Source organism: Fistularia commersonii, chromosome 6 (assembly GCF_037954325.1).
Source record: "Fistularia commersonii isolate RoL2024-O1a breed Wild chromosome 6, RoL_Fcom_v1.0, whole genome shotgun sequence".
NCBI classification, from domain to species: domain Eukaryota; kingdom Metazoa; phylum Chordata; class Actinopteri; order Syngnathiformes; family Fistulariidae; genus Fistularia; species Fistularia commersonii.
In genome coordinates this window covers 20,648,114-20,666,084 of record NC_141289.1, presented here as the reverse complement: position 1 = coordinate 20,666,084, position 17,971 = coordinate 20,648,114, and the positions used below count along the sequence as shown (strand labels likewise).

Genomic DNA, 17,971 nt, shown 5'->3' with positions numbered 1-17,971 from the left:
GCCATGACAGCTTACAAGGTCTCCAAGCCGGGAAAATAAATGTGCGGAGATAAATATGTCTCGGATAGACTCCGCGCCGCACACTTCTCCGCCCCGGTGAAGTATGGAGGGGCAGGGCTCGGGAAAAGGTCGCTAGCTGGCGGGGGGCGGGCGATGGGAGTCATCAGTTCGTCCGAAAAACCACCATCGGCGTCGGAATGCCCGCCGCTCCTGGATTTATTCTCCGGGAACCAAACAAAGGTGCGGAATCCTTCCCCCGGACACGGAGCCAGACTTCCCGCCTCGCTGACGTATCGCGGCGCGCCGCTCCGGAAAAGGTCGCCGGCTCGGGGGAAGCGGAGAGATGAGATCATCCGTTAGGCGACGCTTCGTAAAACGTTGACGGGCTCAAACCTGAGGGGCCCTGATTAAAGATGCCGCGTGTCAGCGGAGGACATGTTGGATCCGTGGCTCGCGGGAAAAAAAAAAATAATTATATATATATATATATATATATATATATATATATATATATATATATATATATATATATATATAAATGTGTGTATATTCTAATGTGGAAAAAAGTCTGGAAAAAGTGCAAAAGGGCAACTTTTTAGCCCGGGATCCCGGGCTAAAGGCAGAGGAATACCATCCGGCAACAAGCGGCGCTTGAGATTCTGTTTCTGTAAAGCTCAGAAACCAACGAGTACATCGGAGGAAAACAGGAACGGGCTCAGAAAGACGACAAAATATGTTCTGGTCGTTTGCTTTGCTGATTCTGGACACTCGATTTCGCGCCTGTATCGGTTTTCCGACACAAAACATTTTTGTTCCGGATCCGGGATTTGGTATTTTTGTCGGGCCCTCCTTCAGGAGCCGTGCTATTAGCCGTCTCTTATTTTCTGAGGAATATCATGAAAGACAAGTTTACCGAACATTCAAAAGTCAATCAGCGATGGAGCGAAATCGGCCAAGCGAGGCAGGTTTGCGAGTTTTCCCGTCTTTTCTTTGTGTTTCTCCGCCGTCGTGGTTCTGATCTGCGGGCGTGAAGAACCCGCTTTTCCTCCTGTCTATTGACGGAGGCTAATCTGCTGCAGAATCACTCAATCACCCCCCTATTTTCCCCAGACAATGGACTCTCCCGGCCCGTCCAGGGTCCTGACGGCCGATCTGAGGGGAGATACGGGGCTCTATCAGCGGACGCAGGAGGATCTCGGAGGGGCCGCGATCCCCTTTTGTTCCCCGGAGAGCGGAAGGTTAAATTAGAGGTGTCACGGCCTCGCCGCCCCGCCGACAGCCGGGGGGACGCCCCCTCCCGTATCGCGGCGGGCCATCGGAGCGGCGACGGCGGCTCATCCATCATCCCTCCCGGCCCCCGAGACGGGGCGCCGTGTCGCCGGGTGAAACCGCGACCCGGAGCGGAGCGTTTCGGAGGCGTGAGCTTCGTCACTCGCGATAAAGAACGTCCGGTAAATGACGGCGTTGAATGTTTTCCGCATAAAAAAAAAAGCCTAAAACGGTGGATTCTTTTGCGAACAAAAACGCCTCGGAAGTTGGCGAGTTGATTTGTTTTGCATCGGCCAAGTGCAAAAAAAAAAAAAAAAAAAAAAAGTTTCCTGAATTGCATTTGTGCAGGACGGACGTGAGAACACACACACACACACACACACACACACACACACACACATGCTGTTTTTTTCATCCCCATCAGATTGTTGTCTTCTGTCAGTTCGGTTCTCCGGCTGCTGAAGCGCCGATCATTAGATCTGAACTCGAGGGCCTCGGAAAACACGGGGTCGCGTGCGACGGGGCGGCGGCGGCGTCGTCACGGCGACAAGGACGGCGAAGGGCAGGGGCCCCCGGATCAAACAAACCGTCGCCGAAGTAGAAGAAGAGGAAGAGGAACTGATTTATCTGATAAGAGTTCTGGGTAATTAATTAGAAACTCAATTATCCAAACCTGACTTCAGCAGTCTCAATTCATTAGCGGGTAAAAACCCTCGGCTCTGACACTCCTCTTCCTTCGCTGGTCATCACACACACATACACACACACACACACACACACACACGCACGCAGGCACAAACACACAGCGTGGGACAACAAAGCGGCCACAGGGACCCTTCCGGCGCTGGCGTTTCCGCCCCCCCGTGCCAAACGGAGCGTCGGCGCGGCGGTGTAACGAGCCTGCTCTTTGATTGACGCTGCCGTTCCTCGCTTTAATTATTTCTCCTGCTAAAACGGGACCCTCCGCCCCCCCGGAGAATCTCATTTCCAGGGGTGAGTGTGCATGACAAAAATGTCATCACGGCCAAAATGGCTGCGAGCGGCGACAACCTTTCCCAGGGAAATGATATTTTTCCAATCCGGCGGGAGGCGGATCGTGTCACCCTCGTTAAAGCCTTGATAGCAGGTCTTTAATATTCACCGTCTTAATTAGGGCCACAGTTAATTTCATTAAATTCTTTGGCTGCTAAATGAAGCAGATTATGAGACATCTTTTATTGCGAAGCGTGAAATTACAGCCTGCCCGCTGCCAATGGCGGCGCCAAACTAATGAATTACAGGGTAAATAACATGCGAATTAACCATCCAATTTAACTCCTTACAAGGCGGCCGCCGCCGAGGGGTCGGGGGGGCCGGGAGGGGCCGGGGGGGGGGGGGGACACTTGTCAAAACCAGCTCGGCGACGGCCAATCGCAGGCTTCATCTGACCGGGAAAGCCTGGACGTCCGGCGGCGGCGCCCCGCTTTGCTTTGCGGGGCCTCTGGCGTCCCGGCCGGGCCCTCGCCGCTGCCATGGACGCAACTGAATGGAGATGAAACCCGGCGAGTCTCCCGACGAGCTTCTTCTCGAGTGTGTTTGACTTCTCGTTTTAGCGCACGAGTAACGGTCGGCGCTGTCGATACGCCACGCGGGAACCGTTTGTGAAAGAGGCTGGAACAGGAATGTTTACTTTTCAATGTTCTGAGGAAACAAACAATCACCTTTTATGTCTGATCAAAACAATTTCGCTGCTCAACATTTCATTTCTCATTTTTTTGCTGATTCCTCTGCAGCTGCAGACTCATTTATGACCAGGCTAACGGCTTTTTTTTTCTCCAAGAACTTGACATTTTGCTTACTTAAGAGAACTCCCCCTCCCTTCATTAAGGCCCTTTCTCCTCGATTAGATATCGACCGAAAAATTCTGGACTTCTTTTTCGGAGCCTATTTCCTTGAAAAGATGTAGGAGAAAATTCATAATGAAAAAAAAAAAGAAAAGGAACAAAAGGTGATCTTAAAAATAAAAAATGACAGGATAAATAGTGGGAGAGGATGCCCTGAAAACGGGAGAAAACTTAAAAAATCCCCCCCCAAAAAAGGTGTTTTATTTTTTTGTTATCTTAAATAATCAATGATATGACAAGGAAACAACAGCTGGGAATGAAGGGAAAAGAAAGCGAGTGTCTGGACGAGGACGCGGGGATCCGGGGTCCCGCGATCCAGGCGTACCGGGGCGTCCGGCGGGTGGCGAGGAATGAACATGTTAAGAACGGCGTCTTTCAAAGGCGTCCGGTCGGCCGCTCGGCGGAGACGCTCTCCTCTCTCTCCGGTAATTACAGGCTAATTAGCGGCGCGGAGCAGATGTCGGCTCCGTCAACAGCCTCTGTAAACAAAGCTGGACGCCTCGGCACGCTTCAGGAAGGGGAGCGAGCCGAGGCGTCCGGCCGGGAGGCCCCGCTTCGCTCCTCGCCGCCGCCGGTCCGACCGGAACCCGGGACGCGCTTTTTACGTTTGACCGGAAACTCAAATTTCCGGGCTCGACCGAGAGGCTGTGAATTGGGAGATCAAGAAGCTGGAGGATTTCAGGTACTTGGGGTCAACAGTCCAGAGGGTAGGAGAGGGTGGAGAAGAGGTGAAGGGACGGTCCAAGCAGGTTGGAATGGGTGGAGAAAAGTGTCAGGGGTACCAAGAGATAGAAGAACATCAGCCAGAATAAAAGGAAAGGTGTACAAGACAGTGGTGAGACCAGAGATGATGTTTGGACTAGAAACTGTTCCAATGACCAAAAGACAGCAGGCAGAACTAGAGGTTGCAGAGATGAAGATGTTGAGGTTCTCTTTGGGAGTGACCAGGATGGAGAAGATCAGGAATGAGTCCATCAGAGGAACAGCACATGTTAGATGTTTTGGAGAGAAGGTCAGAGAAGCCAGACTGAGATGGTCGGGTCATGGACAGAGGAGGGATAGAGAATATATTGGTAGACGGATGCTGGAACTGGAGCTGGCAGGCAGGAGGTCTGGAGGAAGACCAAAGAGAAGATTTATGGACGTCGTGAGAGAAGATATGAAGGTAGTTGGTGTGAGAGAGGAGGATCCAGAGAATAGGGTTAGATGGAGAAAGTGGACACGCTGTGGCGACACCTGAAGGGAAAAGACGAAAGAAGAAGAAGAAGAAGAAGAAGAAGAAGAAGAGCGGGAGGCTGCGAATGCATCAAATCGCCGTCACGCCGGAGAAACATTTGAGTGATTTTGTTTTGAACAAAATGTCTACGCTTTTAATTTAGATGATTTTATATCCAGATAGCAAATGGAAAAACATTTCATGATTGTCATGTCAAGTCATTATTCATTTCTTTCCCCATTTTTTTGTAGTGTTGGTGACAGAGAATTAAAAAAAAAGAGCGAGTTGGAATTTAATGAGAGCGGCAGGCCGGCGGCGGGAGCGCCGGCCAAACGTGACGGGAATCCGGACGCCGTGGTATTTAAGACGGCGAAGGGAAGAAAAAAAAAAAAGGGGGGACTTTTTCCCGTCAGACGTCAATCAGCTCCGACGGCCACTTGTTACGCCCGTAATTATTCGCACATCTCCGAGTGTGAAGTGGCTGCGGAGACGGGACGCCGCGGCGAGGACGCAACGAGAGGCTGCGTGACACGCGCCGACCCCGCCACGCCCACGCCGGACGGCAACACACACGACGTGGGACTAATTGCCTGTGAGTGTTGTCATTATCCGTCGCCCGGAACGCCGCGTTCACCGCTTTCTTAATAGGCGGCGGAGGCCAAACGGGCCGGGGGGCCGAACCGCCGCCACCTCCGGCGCTCCGGTCGCCGCCGAGAGGCTCTAATGAGATCGGGAGCGGCGAGCGTTCGGCCGGCATGCGACCCAAGAGACGGGAAGCGATCCGAGACGTGTCTGAAAGCTGTGACGTTGTTGTTTTTTTACCATTTTACGCTACAATATTCAGCAAAATGATCCATTTGTCGTACGTTCGAAGCGGTCGCTTCGCCAAACAATTATGAAGGAAATCTTCCTCCTCCGTCTTCGCAACGGACGCTCAAATATATCGTGTTGTAAACATTCTTATTAACTTTTTATTGTTATTGCTCCGTTCAATTTTTATCCGCGCCTGCCGTCTTTCAAAACACAGAAGAAAAAAAAACAATTCCCGACGAGAAACCCGGCTTCGCGGAAAGTCGATGGGGGGATAAATGAGCCGGAAAGAAGCTCCGCCCCTTTTGGCGTCGGGATCAGAGCGCGGTGAGTCAGAACCCCGACTTCCAGCCGCGTTCTGATGTCCTCGACATGGACGCTCCTCGACCTCTGCCGCGCCTCCGATGCTTTTCCGCTCTCATTAAAACCCCCTGGAGGAGACCTCACGTGCACCCCGCCGTGCACTCCACACGGATTAGCGCCCGACTCCGCCCGCAACGCGGCGCAAGAGGGTGTGTTTGAAAACGGCCGAGCCGGGAAGAGGTTTCCTTCCATTCGGAGGTGATTAGCGTTCCTTACCTGCTGACCGTCTCAAACCCCTCACACACACACACACACACACACACACACACACACACACAGCTGTCAGCGTTTCCCTCTCCATTCTCACCTTTCCTCCGCGGTGCTCCTGTTCCTCCTCGCCCGTCCCTCCCGCCCCCTTCCCGCCATTTGTTCGACGACAAACGGGGGGCGACGGCGGGGAGGCTGGGCGTCTTGATTAGCATGTGCTAATTGCCTGATGTGACCTCCTCCCCTGCGCCGCCGCCGCCGCCGCTCCGACAGGAGGCCGGCCCGTTCACGGCAAATTAAGAGCCACTTTGGGTGGCGAGCTCGCCGCCATCGCCGCCGCCCCTTCTTCTTCCCCTTCTTTCCTTTCATTCCTACAAAGCGGGCCCATCATAGCAGGGCTGCAGAGGACGACGGGAGCCGCCCTCAGGAAAAGGACGCCACGAAGTGTGTGTGTGTGTGTGTGTGTGTGTGTGTGTGTGTGTGTGTGTCACCTGTTTGATGGGGATGGCCCGCCCGCTGCCGATGCTGTCGGCCCGGGCCTCCAGGCCCTTCTTGTCCTTGTCCGCCTCGCTTGTCTTCCTCGACTGCGGAACAGAGCAACGCCTCGTTATCAGCATCATCACACACACACACACACACACACTCGTAGGTGTCTGGCGTGAAGCAAATACTCCACGGTGAGCATGTCGTCCCGGCCGTGCCCGGGTTCGAATCCTCCGTTTTGGGAGGGAGGTTCAAGGACTCACGGTGAAGAGGTTGGAGCGGCGTTTGGACTGCTTGCGGACCGGCGTGGGCGTGTTGGTGGTCTGCGGGACGTCGATGCGCAGCTCCTTCTGGCTGGTGCTCGGCGTGGACGGCACCGAGGACGAGTAGTCGCTCAGACTGCCGCCGCCGTTGCTGGTCTGCGTGAGGAAAGCAACTACCATCATTGTTTTCTCCGCAGCGGATTGATTTTATTTTCAAAATCCCAAGTGGAGGTCATGCAGAGATAGGCAAAGGAGAGTCTGGATAAATGGAATCTGAATAATAATAACAATAATGATATTCGAATCCCTATTTTGCTTATTTTCCAGCATATTTGGACTTTTGAATTTGCTGTGAAACGACTTAAACATTAGTTTGACAGAAAGTTAAACAGAAAGCGATCGGCTTTTGTCGAAAAAGATGGCGTCGTTGTGATTTTGCCCGTCGGCGCGCAAGAAGTTTGGCAACTCGTCTGTGCTGGAGGAGGAATGGGGGCGCCGCCGCGGCCGTCACCATGCACGGCGGACGGCGGGAAGATAAACACGGGTTCCGCGGGGCCGCCGTGGCGGCGGCGGACACGCTGAGCGATGGCTTTTTAATGAGAAATCGATGGAGGATTGAAGGATGAGGACGGAGCGGCTTAATGGCCTGACACTCCGCGTCCGACTGCAGCTGCTGTTTGTGGAGGATTTAGCACCGACACACTCCGGTCTGGCCCGAGTCTGACGGCGTGCACGTACGTGCATGTGTGTGTGTGTGTGCCCACAAACTGAAGTGTCCAAATGATGTGAACAGACTGCCATGAGTGTGAATGTTTATGCAGTTTAAATGTGGATAGATTTGAACACGACGTGTGTTTTTGTATATAATAACTAATCCTTTTTAATTATTAATAAATAATAATCACACATTTCAATGTCACTGCCACAAAAATCTGTAAAATAAATGAAAAATAAATAAATCAAATATTTCATTTTCATCTCAAGCTTCTACTTTTGTCAGCTTCAAAATACAAAATTTAGGCTGAACACTCAAATGTCATCAAGCACAATCTTGCCATAAAGAACGTCTCGGGACAGCCAGTGAACTGAGGGAAGTGTGTGTGTGTGTGTGTGTGTGTGTGTGTGTGTGTGTGTGTGGTGTCTGACCTGGCTGACGTGGACGGCCGACACGGGCGCGGCGCACACCGACGAGTGACTGGGAGAGTTTGGCAGGGACTTGCAGGGTCCGATGGACAGCTGCTGCTTCTTCCTGGTGGCCACAATCTTCTGAGCCACTGAAACACACACACACACACACATCATTTGCACTGCACCCCGCTTCCATCAATCCATGCATGCCAGCGTGTGTGTGTGTGAGTGTGTATTCAACGAGGCGGGTCCCTCGGACCTTTTCCATCTCCATCCTCCCCACCGGTCTAATAATGGGAGAATAATCACTGCAGCTGATAGGAGCCTCTGTGTGTGTGTGTGTGTGTGTGTGTGTGTGTGTGTGTGTGTGTGTGCGTGAGACAGATGAGTAAGTGAATGAGTAGGTGGCAGAGCTCAGCGTTATCAGGTTTGATGTGTTTTACTCGTTTCGCAAAACAAGTTTCAGCTTCGGCGTTGATGTTTATACAAATCAAAACAAGGAAACAAAACAAAAACAAAGAAAAAGAGAACTCGACTGTCAACTTTTCAACAATTCGTGGGTGCTTGGTGATTGGTGGAACCCGTAAGCCACGCCCACTCCCAGATAATAATACAAATAATAATCATTATCATTAGATAGATTATTATTATTCTGGCAAACTGAGGGGCGCCATTTCTAAAGACTCTCGTGGTCACTGGTCGGCTGATTTCTTGCCACAAAATGGACGATGCCAACATGTCGGAGGAGGTTCTCGCTCATCATGAACGTCATAAATATAAATATGAGGAGCAAAATATTAGAGTGCGTGGAGGTTCTCAGTCACCCGGGTTTTCTACAAGTTTCACCAGAATAGGTGCGGCGTTGGCGAGCGCTGGTGTTTGTCGCACGGCGAAGAGGCGCAAGGAAGGGACGCCGCGTTGACCGTGTTCGTCTTCATCTCCGTCACGGCGGTTTGTTTTTTTAATTTTGGCGTCGGAGGCTTTTTCCTGGAGCTGAAACGGGAGCTTGAAAGTTTCTGAAAGCTCTCCGTCCGAAGGCGGACGTTGACCGAGAAGAAAGCGGCGGGGAAACGCCGTCGGCGAGGGAGCGGCCGAGAAGCGGCGGAGGGCGTCGCCGGCGAATGTCCACGATAAAGTCCGGCCCGGGTGACATTTCTGTTGTTTCTTCTTTGACACGTCGGAGAGAGTTAGGACTCCATTATCTCCGTCCCAATAAACACGGGCCCGTTTCACGCTCTCGCAGATGAAGCCATCGCTTTAATTGGGCTCGTTAAAACCCCGGGACTCGTTAACGACGGGCCGCTCGTAAACATCTCGCTCCGGGCGACACGGGCCGAGCCAAGGGCAGCCGGGGGGAGCGCGGCGTCCCGTTCCCATCGCTGGCGTCACGGGAGGATGGGAATTGTAGTTTCTTCAGTTTCCCCCCGGCAGAGTAAACTACAAAAAAAAATCGGCCATCGTCCGTCGACGATGAAGCCCTCTGATTGGACGGCGTCCTCCCTCGCCCGGGAGGCTGTATTTTACCTTAAGTGTTAAGAACAGTTATGATAAGGCCCCGCTAAATATTTAAACTGCGAGGTTCATGCAATTTATCTTTCTCCATCAATCTCGGTTCTGCTCCGAGAAGCTGCCATTTTCTTCTAATGGAAGCGTCGCCCCTTTGATCAGATTTATGGCGGCGCCGACATAAAGAGGGGGCGAGCGCTCTTTAAGGACGAACCGCTGAGGGATCGCCCCGGCGGCGAGGGGATCCCGGGCCGCCGAGACCTTCGCCGGTTCCAAGAGGAGCCACGCTTTTCTAGATACTTTGAGGTTCTTCTTAAAATTGAGAAAATTCCACGCGACTTCGCCGCTTGTGGAATTTTCGGCTATTTCGTTTTATCGACTTCGTTTCGGTAGTTTCCCTTCATTTGTACTTCCGTCTGGGTTTTTTTCCTTGCTACCCGCGCCACGTTGGCGAAAACATGATTTAATTTAGAGGATTTAAACATCAAAAGGTTTTGTTTTAGTTAAAAACTGTTTTTAACTAAAAGATGAATCAAGACTGTGACCAGAATTTAAAAAAACAAAACAAAAAAGAAAAAAATAGAACAGATATCAGAAAAACAACAGAAAAAAAAAAAATTCTCTTGTTTTTCTGATTTCTAAAAAAGAAAAACTATTTTTTTTTCTTTTTTCTTAATGTTGGTCATTTAAAAATCATAATTATTATTATTTTTTTTATATTTTTACAATTTGGTGAAGCTCCTTAAAATAATGATGTCAGTCAGTCTGAAACCTGTCAATACTATTTAAAGTATTTGACCTATACTATGAACAGTCTGCGTGTGTGTGAGTGTGTGTGTGCGCATGTGTGTGTGTGTGTAGTCTAACCGTAGGTGGAGGTTGTTACCTGGAAGCGGCTGCTCGAGCGGCGGAGGCCCTCACACCCGGATGTGCACGTTTTTTACGTGCGCGAGTAATTACAAAATGCTCGTCAACCGTGGTCATCTCGGCTCGTTAGCGTGGGCTAACGAGGCGCGGCGATTCTGCGCTGTGACACACATTACAACCACGTGCCGCGCTGTGTATGTGTGTGTGTGTGTGTGTGTGTGTGTGTGTTCATGTCGCTGTAATTAGGCTAATTAAATTAGCGCGCTGATGGACGAGGGAGCGCGGTGCTGTCACCCCCCCCCCCCCCCCCCTCGCCCCCCATCCCTCACGGAGAGGTCACTCCTCCCGACTGGACGAGGCTTCACTTCCTATTACAGCAAATTCTGTGTTCCCAACACACACACACACACACACACACACACACACGGGGACGGGCTTAAACAAAGCCAGACAAAAGCCAGAACCAGACAGCGCCGCCTCGGACCCGCCCACGCCGCCGTGGAGGCCTCCTCTGGCCGCGGCGAGCCGGACGCCGTGTCGCTAATGAAGGAGCCGCCCCGACGCCGCTCCTCGGAAAACGCCCTCCTCTCAGGATCCCCCCCCCCCCCCCCCCCCCCCGCCCCCGCCGGAGTCCAATCGACGAACCCCCTTTTCCACCTGGTGTTAGGAGTGTTTAATTAGCATAATTTAATTAGCCTGCGAGCAAAAGGATGAATAAATAAATGGGAGCAGGTCGAGTGTCTCAGCCGAAGGTCCCGGACAAACACTTGGAGGAGGAGGAAGGAGCTGCACACACACACCACTGCTGACGCCACCTTAGCAACGGGAAGGATGCAATAACCAACTCATTCATCACTTCCCTGTGTGTGTGTGTGTGTGTGTGTGTGTGTGTGTGTGTGGAAGTGTTCCAATCATTTGGAAAAAAAAAAAAAAAAAACTTCCAGTGAATTAAGTGAAAACAATGGGTTTACAAAATATAAAAAAGAAAAAAAAAATTAAAAAATGATTTGTTAACATCAATAACGAGCATGTATCTGACACGCAAAAGCAAGTTAATTAATCGGAAAAAAAAAAACTTCCAGTGAATTTGGTGAAAACAATGGGTTTACAAAATATAAAAAAGAAAAAAAAAAAATTAAAAAATGATTTGTTAACATCAATAACGAGCATGTTTCCGACACGCAAAAGCAAGTTAATTGAGTAATTGGAAAAAAAAAAAATCTTCCAGTGAATTTGGTGAAAACAATGGGTTTACAAAATATAAAAAAGAAAAAAAAATTAAAAAATGATTTGTTAACATCAATAACAAGCATGTATCTGACACGCAAAGGCAAGTTAATTAAGTAATTGGAAAAAAAAAAAACTTCCAGTGAATTTGGTGAAAACAATGGGTTTACAAAATAAAAAAAAGAAAAAAAAAAAAATTAAAAAATGATTTGTTAACATCAATAACGAGCATGTTTCTGATACGCAAAAGCAAGTTAATGAAGTAATTGAGTCAATTATAATGAGCAAAAACAAATATCGTGCTGCCGTTGAACACAAGTTACGGGTTAAAAAGAAAAAAAAAGACAGAGCGCTGGACGGCCTCCGTTTCTATTCATCAACATTTAAACCTTCGCCAGGAAGGACTTGGCTCCGCCCCCTACACCCCCCCGCCGACCGCCAACCGCCAACCGCCCCCGACACACACGAGTCGTCATAACGACGAGCAACCGATTATTTCCAACACTAAACATTGTGGTCACTCATGCAACTTCTTGTCTCGCTCTGCTGTAACTCATCTCTGGAACACACACACACACACACACACACACACATGCGCGCTATCTCTCTCTCTCACACACACACACACACCCACGCGGCAATCATGTCAAATTAGTGCGTGTCAGCGTTTCTTCAGCAGGAGCCTCTGCTCGCTGCCGTGTCGATCCGGCCGATTACGAAGCGGCGGTGCGAGTGGTGTAATTAAAGCCCCGCCCCCTGCGAGCCGCCGCCATCCATCCAGACCCGCGAGCAGCCGAAGGTCACGGGGTATTAATGTGAGATCGATAGAGAGTTCAGGAAGCCTCCCCTCCATCCATCTCCCTGATTTTATTCACAAACACCCTTAAATCTTTGCTGGGATGAAAGGTGGCTGACAGCACGCTTGACCGCGACCATATAATCGCTCACTCATTCACACACACACACAGGTAGACACACACACACACACACATAGCCATCTTTGAACCAGGGCTTCCCCGCTGAGCAATCTGTTTAATCCACTATTTATGCAATTGTAACGATTAATAACCATATAATTCATTTCATCCACATTATAAGCCTTTTATTTTCTCTGCATTTAGTTTACTTTTGCATGAATACACTAAGTTTTAAACCAGGAGTCGGGAACCTTTTTGACTGGGAGAGCCATAAAAGACAAATATTTCTAAATATATGTCATCGACAGCCATACAGTATATTTAACATATAATAAATGAAATATATCTTACTTTTAATGCGACCTCTGGGACTGCATGTTCATTTTTTAATCATAGCATATTAGACATACCGCAGATCAAAATGCTAATTTCTCCGTCCACGTAGCCTGGAATGCACGGTAACTATCGTCTTTTTTTCTTTTCGCCATCTTTTCCGTTACGAGGGTTGACGCGTATAAATATTTGTCTATCTGATAAAATTAATTTATTCACCTTTAAAATGACCCGGACGTACTCGGAAGCCAACGGTTCCCGACCCGACCGACGGGTGAACCGTGAAATTTATCTTCAAGACTAATTTCTGTTTACGTTAAAATGACACAGTATTATGGAGAAATATTATTTTAAAATCAGTTACAAACCGATTTTATAAGGTTCCCTACCGCTGTTTTAAACCAATCATTTAGCACACATATATTTACACACGCGTAATATACGGTTAAAAAAATTGCAGCCTGCTCGATTATCCTCTGTAGCCAAGCAATTTTGATAAAGTGTAGACGAGTAGTTCATTATCGCGTCATTGTCATTTAAAAAAGGGCCTCCGGGAATGCAGCAGCCAGGGAGACGGAAAAGTCGGGGACGCCCGTCAGCCTGCACATGAACACAAACACTGGCAGGAGCTCAGCGGGTTCTGTGGGTTCTGTGGGTTCTGTGGGTTCTGTGGGTTCTGTGAGCTGCTCTGGAAACCCTCTCTGGAAAAAAATGTTATTTTCATCTGCGCTCTCTTGCACATTTATTCTAAAAACGCAAGCTGATATCTACAGGTGAGACAAGCTGCATGCATATGTGTGTGTGTGTGTGTGTGTGTGTGTGTGTGTGTGTGTGTGTGTACGCGCGAGGCGGAGAGATGCTTCTGACCAATTAGAGGAAGACGAGTGTTTTATGTGGCTGAAGGCCAGGAGTCGAGCAGCGTCATGACTGAAGTCCTCGCTGCAAATTAAGGTCACGCTTGGAAGTAATTAAACACTCAGATTGTGTGTGTGTGTGTGTGTGTGTGTGTTTAAGTGGCTGTATGTGTGAACGTGTTTACACACACACACACATGTAGATTGCAAGTAAAAGAAAAACAGGTAAGGACGACGCAAACACACAATCACAACAAGTTCCACAAATACCCTCAAACTCACAACCATTTAAGGAGACGCACATATTGATTGAAACGCACAACGCGGTTCTAATGAGCACAAAAGTGAACACAAACACACACGCAAATGTATTGCTCTAAACACAAACGCAATTAAAAAAAAAACATCCGCGCTTTAAAAGGGGGTGCACTCACATGGAACACAATCATCACACATCACACGCTCAAATAAACACGGGAAGACACACACACACACACACACACACACACACACACACTGCCCTTCAGACACACAAAAGATATTTGTAATGAAAGGCGGGCAGCAAAACACACCGACAGACACACAAATGCAAACACACATGTAAAAACTGCATTTTGAAAAAAGATAAACCACTTGAAGACCCACTATGTCACACTAAACACGCACGCACACACACACACACACACACACACACACACACACAAACACGCGTTCATAATACAAGAGAAGCACTGACACACACATTTACGCAAAGATTTATGTGAAAACCTCTCTCTCTCACACACACACACACACACACAGTCATATACATACAAAAATGCACAAAACAACACACATAAACACACACACAACGTGAAATACACAACATATTAGACAACTGCTACAGATACTGCCCTTACACACACACACACATACACACACACACACACACACACACACAGAGTCGCCGAACATTTAAAGCAATAGAATACAGAATACATAGATAGATATCACACACAAGACATACTCACACACAGGTGAAAAACAAAGGACCCCAAACACACACACACACACACACACACACAGATGAACACCTACATTAAACTGAAAATTAAGGAGACGTGGTGATCGCATAGAATCAAGTCAGAGATAAACAACTTACACAAAACAGACAGTACCGTCCCACACACACACACACACACACACACACACACACACACACACACAGCTGCAGGCTGCTGTCGCGTTGCGGGCGTCGACAGAAAACATTAAACTCATCGTTCTGCTGGCTGATTAAGGAACTGATTAATTTGAGATAATGACGAGAAAACACAAGGAGACAGTGTCTCACACGTGCACACTCGCGCACGTGCACATACACACACACACAAACACACTTGCGCACACTCGGTGGAATAATTAAGAGGATAATAAGGGAGCGTTTAGTGTGGAGGAACACACACAGAAACACACACACACACACACAGCTGTTGGCGCGTCTTCTCACTTTCCTCATCACGTTGCAGGCAGCGTGGCCGTGGGAGTGGGAGTGGGAGTGGGAGTGGGAGTGGGAGTGTCTGCTCCTGCACTGCCCTCCTCAGGACAAACCCTGCTGCTGCAGCTCCTTCCCTCCCCGAGGCCAACATTCCTCGCGCGCAGACGTGGGAAGAAGGCCGTTGTGTAACGACGTTGCTTCTATTTTGTATCATCTGCTTCGCACGCGTTGAAGCGTCTTTTCATCGGGAGGTCCATCTCAGAACCACGTTTCCGGAAAACTCCGTGTGAATGTGAACCGAAGACGGACGGACGACGGAAAGGACAATGTGGTGTGTGTGCTGAAATATGCAAAAAATGCACGAAAGAACTCGCTTTTAATTTCCGGGCTATAAGCCGCTGCTTTTTCCACACGCGGCTTAAACAACAATGCAGTTAAATGATGGATTTTATGGGGCTAAAAAGCTTGACGCCACCAAAACATTAAACCTCGCCGCATCAAACCGATGAAACACGGGTGACGTTCTGACGCCGCTCAATTCCGACGGCGAAGAAAACGACTTTACAGGAGGAAGACCGTCGGCTGGAGGAGGACAAAGAAAATGGATGTCTGATTTATTATTCTTCTTTTTCATCAGCCGTTTGGAAAATTTCCAGTGCGTATGTGTGGATGTACGGATTAAAAAAACATTGTTTCTATGTAAATATCTCACGTTGCAACGTGGACACTTGCAGCTTATAGAAAAGTGCAGCCTCTATTTGCACACATACATTTATTTAGTTTTATATTCAGGCAAGTTTAATAGTCTGTAAATGTAGCCGCACGATGTTATCAGTGATAAATCCAATTAATTATCATAAATATAACGTTTGCAACGATAATGATCGTAACGACCGTCATTCTTTTGTTGTTTTTGAACGCGGCCCACCTGTTCGTCCGGCGCGAAACGCGTGAACCCACCTTCAATTTCTCCCGAGAGAAGAATTTCCTTCGCGAGCGTCCGGGTCAGCGCCCGCCCCCGGCCCCCCCCTTCCGCTATGATAAAACTTAATTGCTGTTCAGTCGGAGCTAAATGGCTGAGCGGGTCAATTTCATTTCCTAATTGAGGTGCGATTAAGAGCCGCGGCTGGAAAGTGACCTTCCCAGAGGAGCGACTCACCGTCCTGGAAGACGCGCTCCACGTTGAGGCCGTAGGTGGCGCAGGTTTCATAGTAGGTGCAGCGCTTCAGGTCGTTGGACAGCTTCCGGGCCCGGCTGTCCTCGATCACCCTCGGGTTGGCCGAGCTGATGGCGTCTGGGGGACGACAAGGGTTTCGTTTACGGATCTACGGAAAAACCTCCTGTCCGAGCAGACCGCTCGAAAGCATGAAAGGGAACTCCAGTCTATATACACTGCTCCAAAAAATAAAGGGAACACTTAAAAAACACATCCTAGATCTAAATGAATGAAATATTCTTATGAAATACTTTGCTCTTTACACAGTTGAAAGTGCTGACAACAAAATCACACAAAAATGATCAATGGAAATCAATTGTATCAACCCATGGAGGTCTGGATTAGGAATCACACTCAAAATTAAAGTGTAAAAACAAACTCCAGGCTGATTTGATGTAATGTCCTTAGAACAAGTCCAAATGAATCTGTGTTGCTTCCTGAGTGGACACTATGATTTCACACAAGTGGGATTGACTTGGAGTTACATTGTGTTGTTCAAGTGTTCCCTTTATTTTTTTGAGCAGTATATTTATGGAAATATTTTGCTGTTTTGCACTGAAGACTTTAAAACACTTTATAGCCTTGATTTTGACACTTTATAGTTTTATTTGTATTTCTTATCTCCCCCCCCCCCTTTTTTAACTGTTTATACAATTTCCTACTATTATTTATTATTATCATTATTGTTATTATTGTTTTGTAATGACCAAAAGACAGCAGGCAGAACTAGAGGTTGCAGAGATGAAGATGTTGAGGTTCTCTTTGGGAGTGACCAGGACGGAGAGGATCAGGAATGAGTCTATCAGAGGAACAGCACATGTTAGATGTTTTGGAGAGAAGGTCAGAGAAGCCAGACTGAGATGGTTGGGTCATGGACAGAGGAGGGAGAGCGAGAATACTGGTGGACGGATGCTGGATTGGAGCTGCCAGGCAGGAGGTCTGGAGGAAGACCAAAGAGAAGATTTATGGACGTCGTGAGAGAAGATATGAAGGTAGTTGGTGTGAGAGAGGAGGATCCAGAGAATAGGGTTAGATGGAGAAAGTTGATTTGCTGTGGTGACACCTGAAGGGAGAAGCCCAAAGGAAAAGAAGAATTTATCACAGAGGTGCAGGACATGTATGACCGAGACAAAGTGATGACTGAGATGGTTTGGACATGAACACTCCTCTGTTCATGTCTAAAGGTAGAACGTTGCTGAAGGTTGCCTGGCAGGAGGTCCAGAGGAAGACCAAAGAGAAGATTTATGGACGTAGTGAGAGAAGATATGAAGGTAGTTGGTGTGAGAGAGGAGGATCCAGAGAATAGGGTGAGATGGAGAAAGTGGACTCGCTGTGGCGACACCTGAAGGGAAAAGCCGAAAGAAGAAGAAGATTATTATTATTATTTTGTTTTACTTGAAACTCTGGCACAACAATTTCCTTCGGGATAAATAAAGTTGTTCTTATTCTTATTTGGGTTCTTTTTCCACAGCTGGATCGTCTGCGCTGTTCACTTTGAGGAAGTAAAAGGTTTACAGTTGAAAGGACTTACATAGACTGCTCGGAAAAATAAAGGGAACGATTCAACAACGCAATGTAACTCCATGTCAGTCACACTTGGGTGAAATCAAAGTGTCCACTTGGGAAGAAACACGGATTAATTTGGACTTGTTTTAAGGATGTGACATCAGCCTGGGGTGTGTTTTTACGCTTTAAAATCCAAATCCAGCCCTCCATGGGTTCACACATCTGATTTCCATTGATCAGTTTTGTGTGATTTTGCTGTCAGAAAAGAACAAAGTATTTAATAAGAATATTTCATTCATTCAGATCCTGGTTGTATTATTATTTTGAGCATCATGTATTGACGATTGCGTGGTTCTCTGGGGACCTGCAGGTCTTTGGCGCCACCTACTGGCCAACGGCTGACGGTGCAGGTTGGTTTCAACATCCAAAATAAAGTGTAACCTGTAGCT

General features: G+C 48.2%; 1 protein-coding gene across 2 annotated transcripts in view; it reads right to left on the bottom strand.

Moving 5' to 3' along the window:
- agap1 (ArfGAP with GTPase domain, ankyrin repeat and PH domain 1) overlaps positions 1-17,971 on the bottom strand; it is a 144,816-nt gene that overhangs the window by 54,769 nt on the left and 72,076 nt on the right. For both annotated transcript variants that reach the window (XM_086148622.1, XM_086148621.1), the window contains 4 exons: positions 15,960-16,094; positions 7,641-7,768; positions 6,495-6,650; positions 6,240-6,332 (listed from right to left, as the gene is read on the bottom strand). In XM_086148622.1, the coding sequence (XP_086004748.1) occupies positions 6,240-6,332; positions 6,495-6,650; positions 7,641-7,768; positions 15,960-16,094 (512 nt within the window). The remainder of the gene's footprint in view (positions 1-6,239; positions 6,333-6,494; positions 6,651-7,640; positions 7,769-15,959; positions 16,095-17,971) is intronic.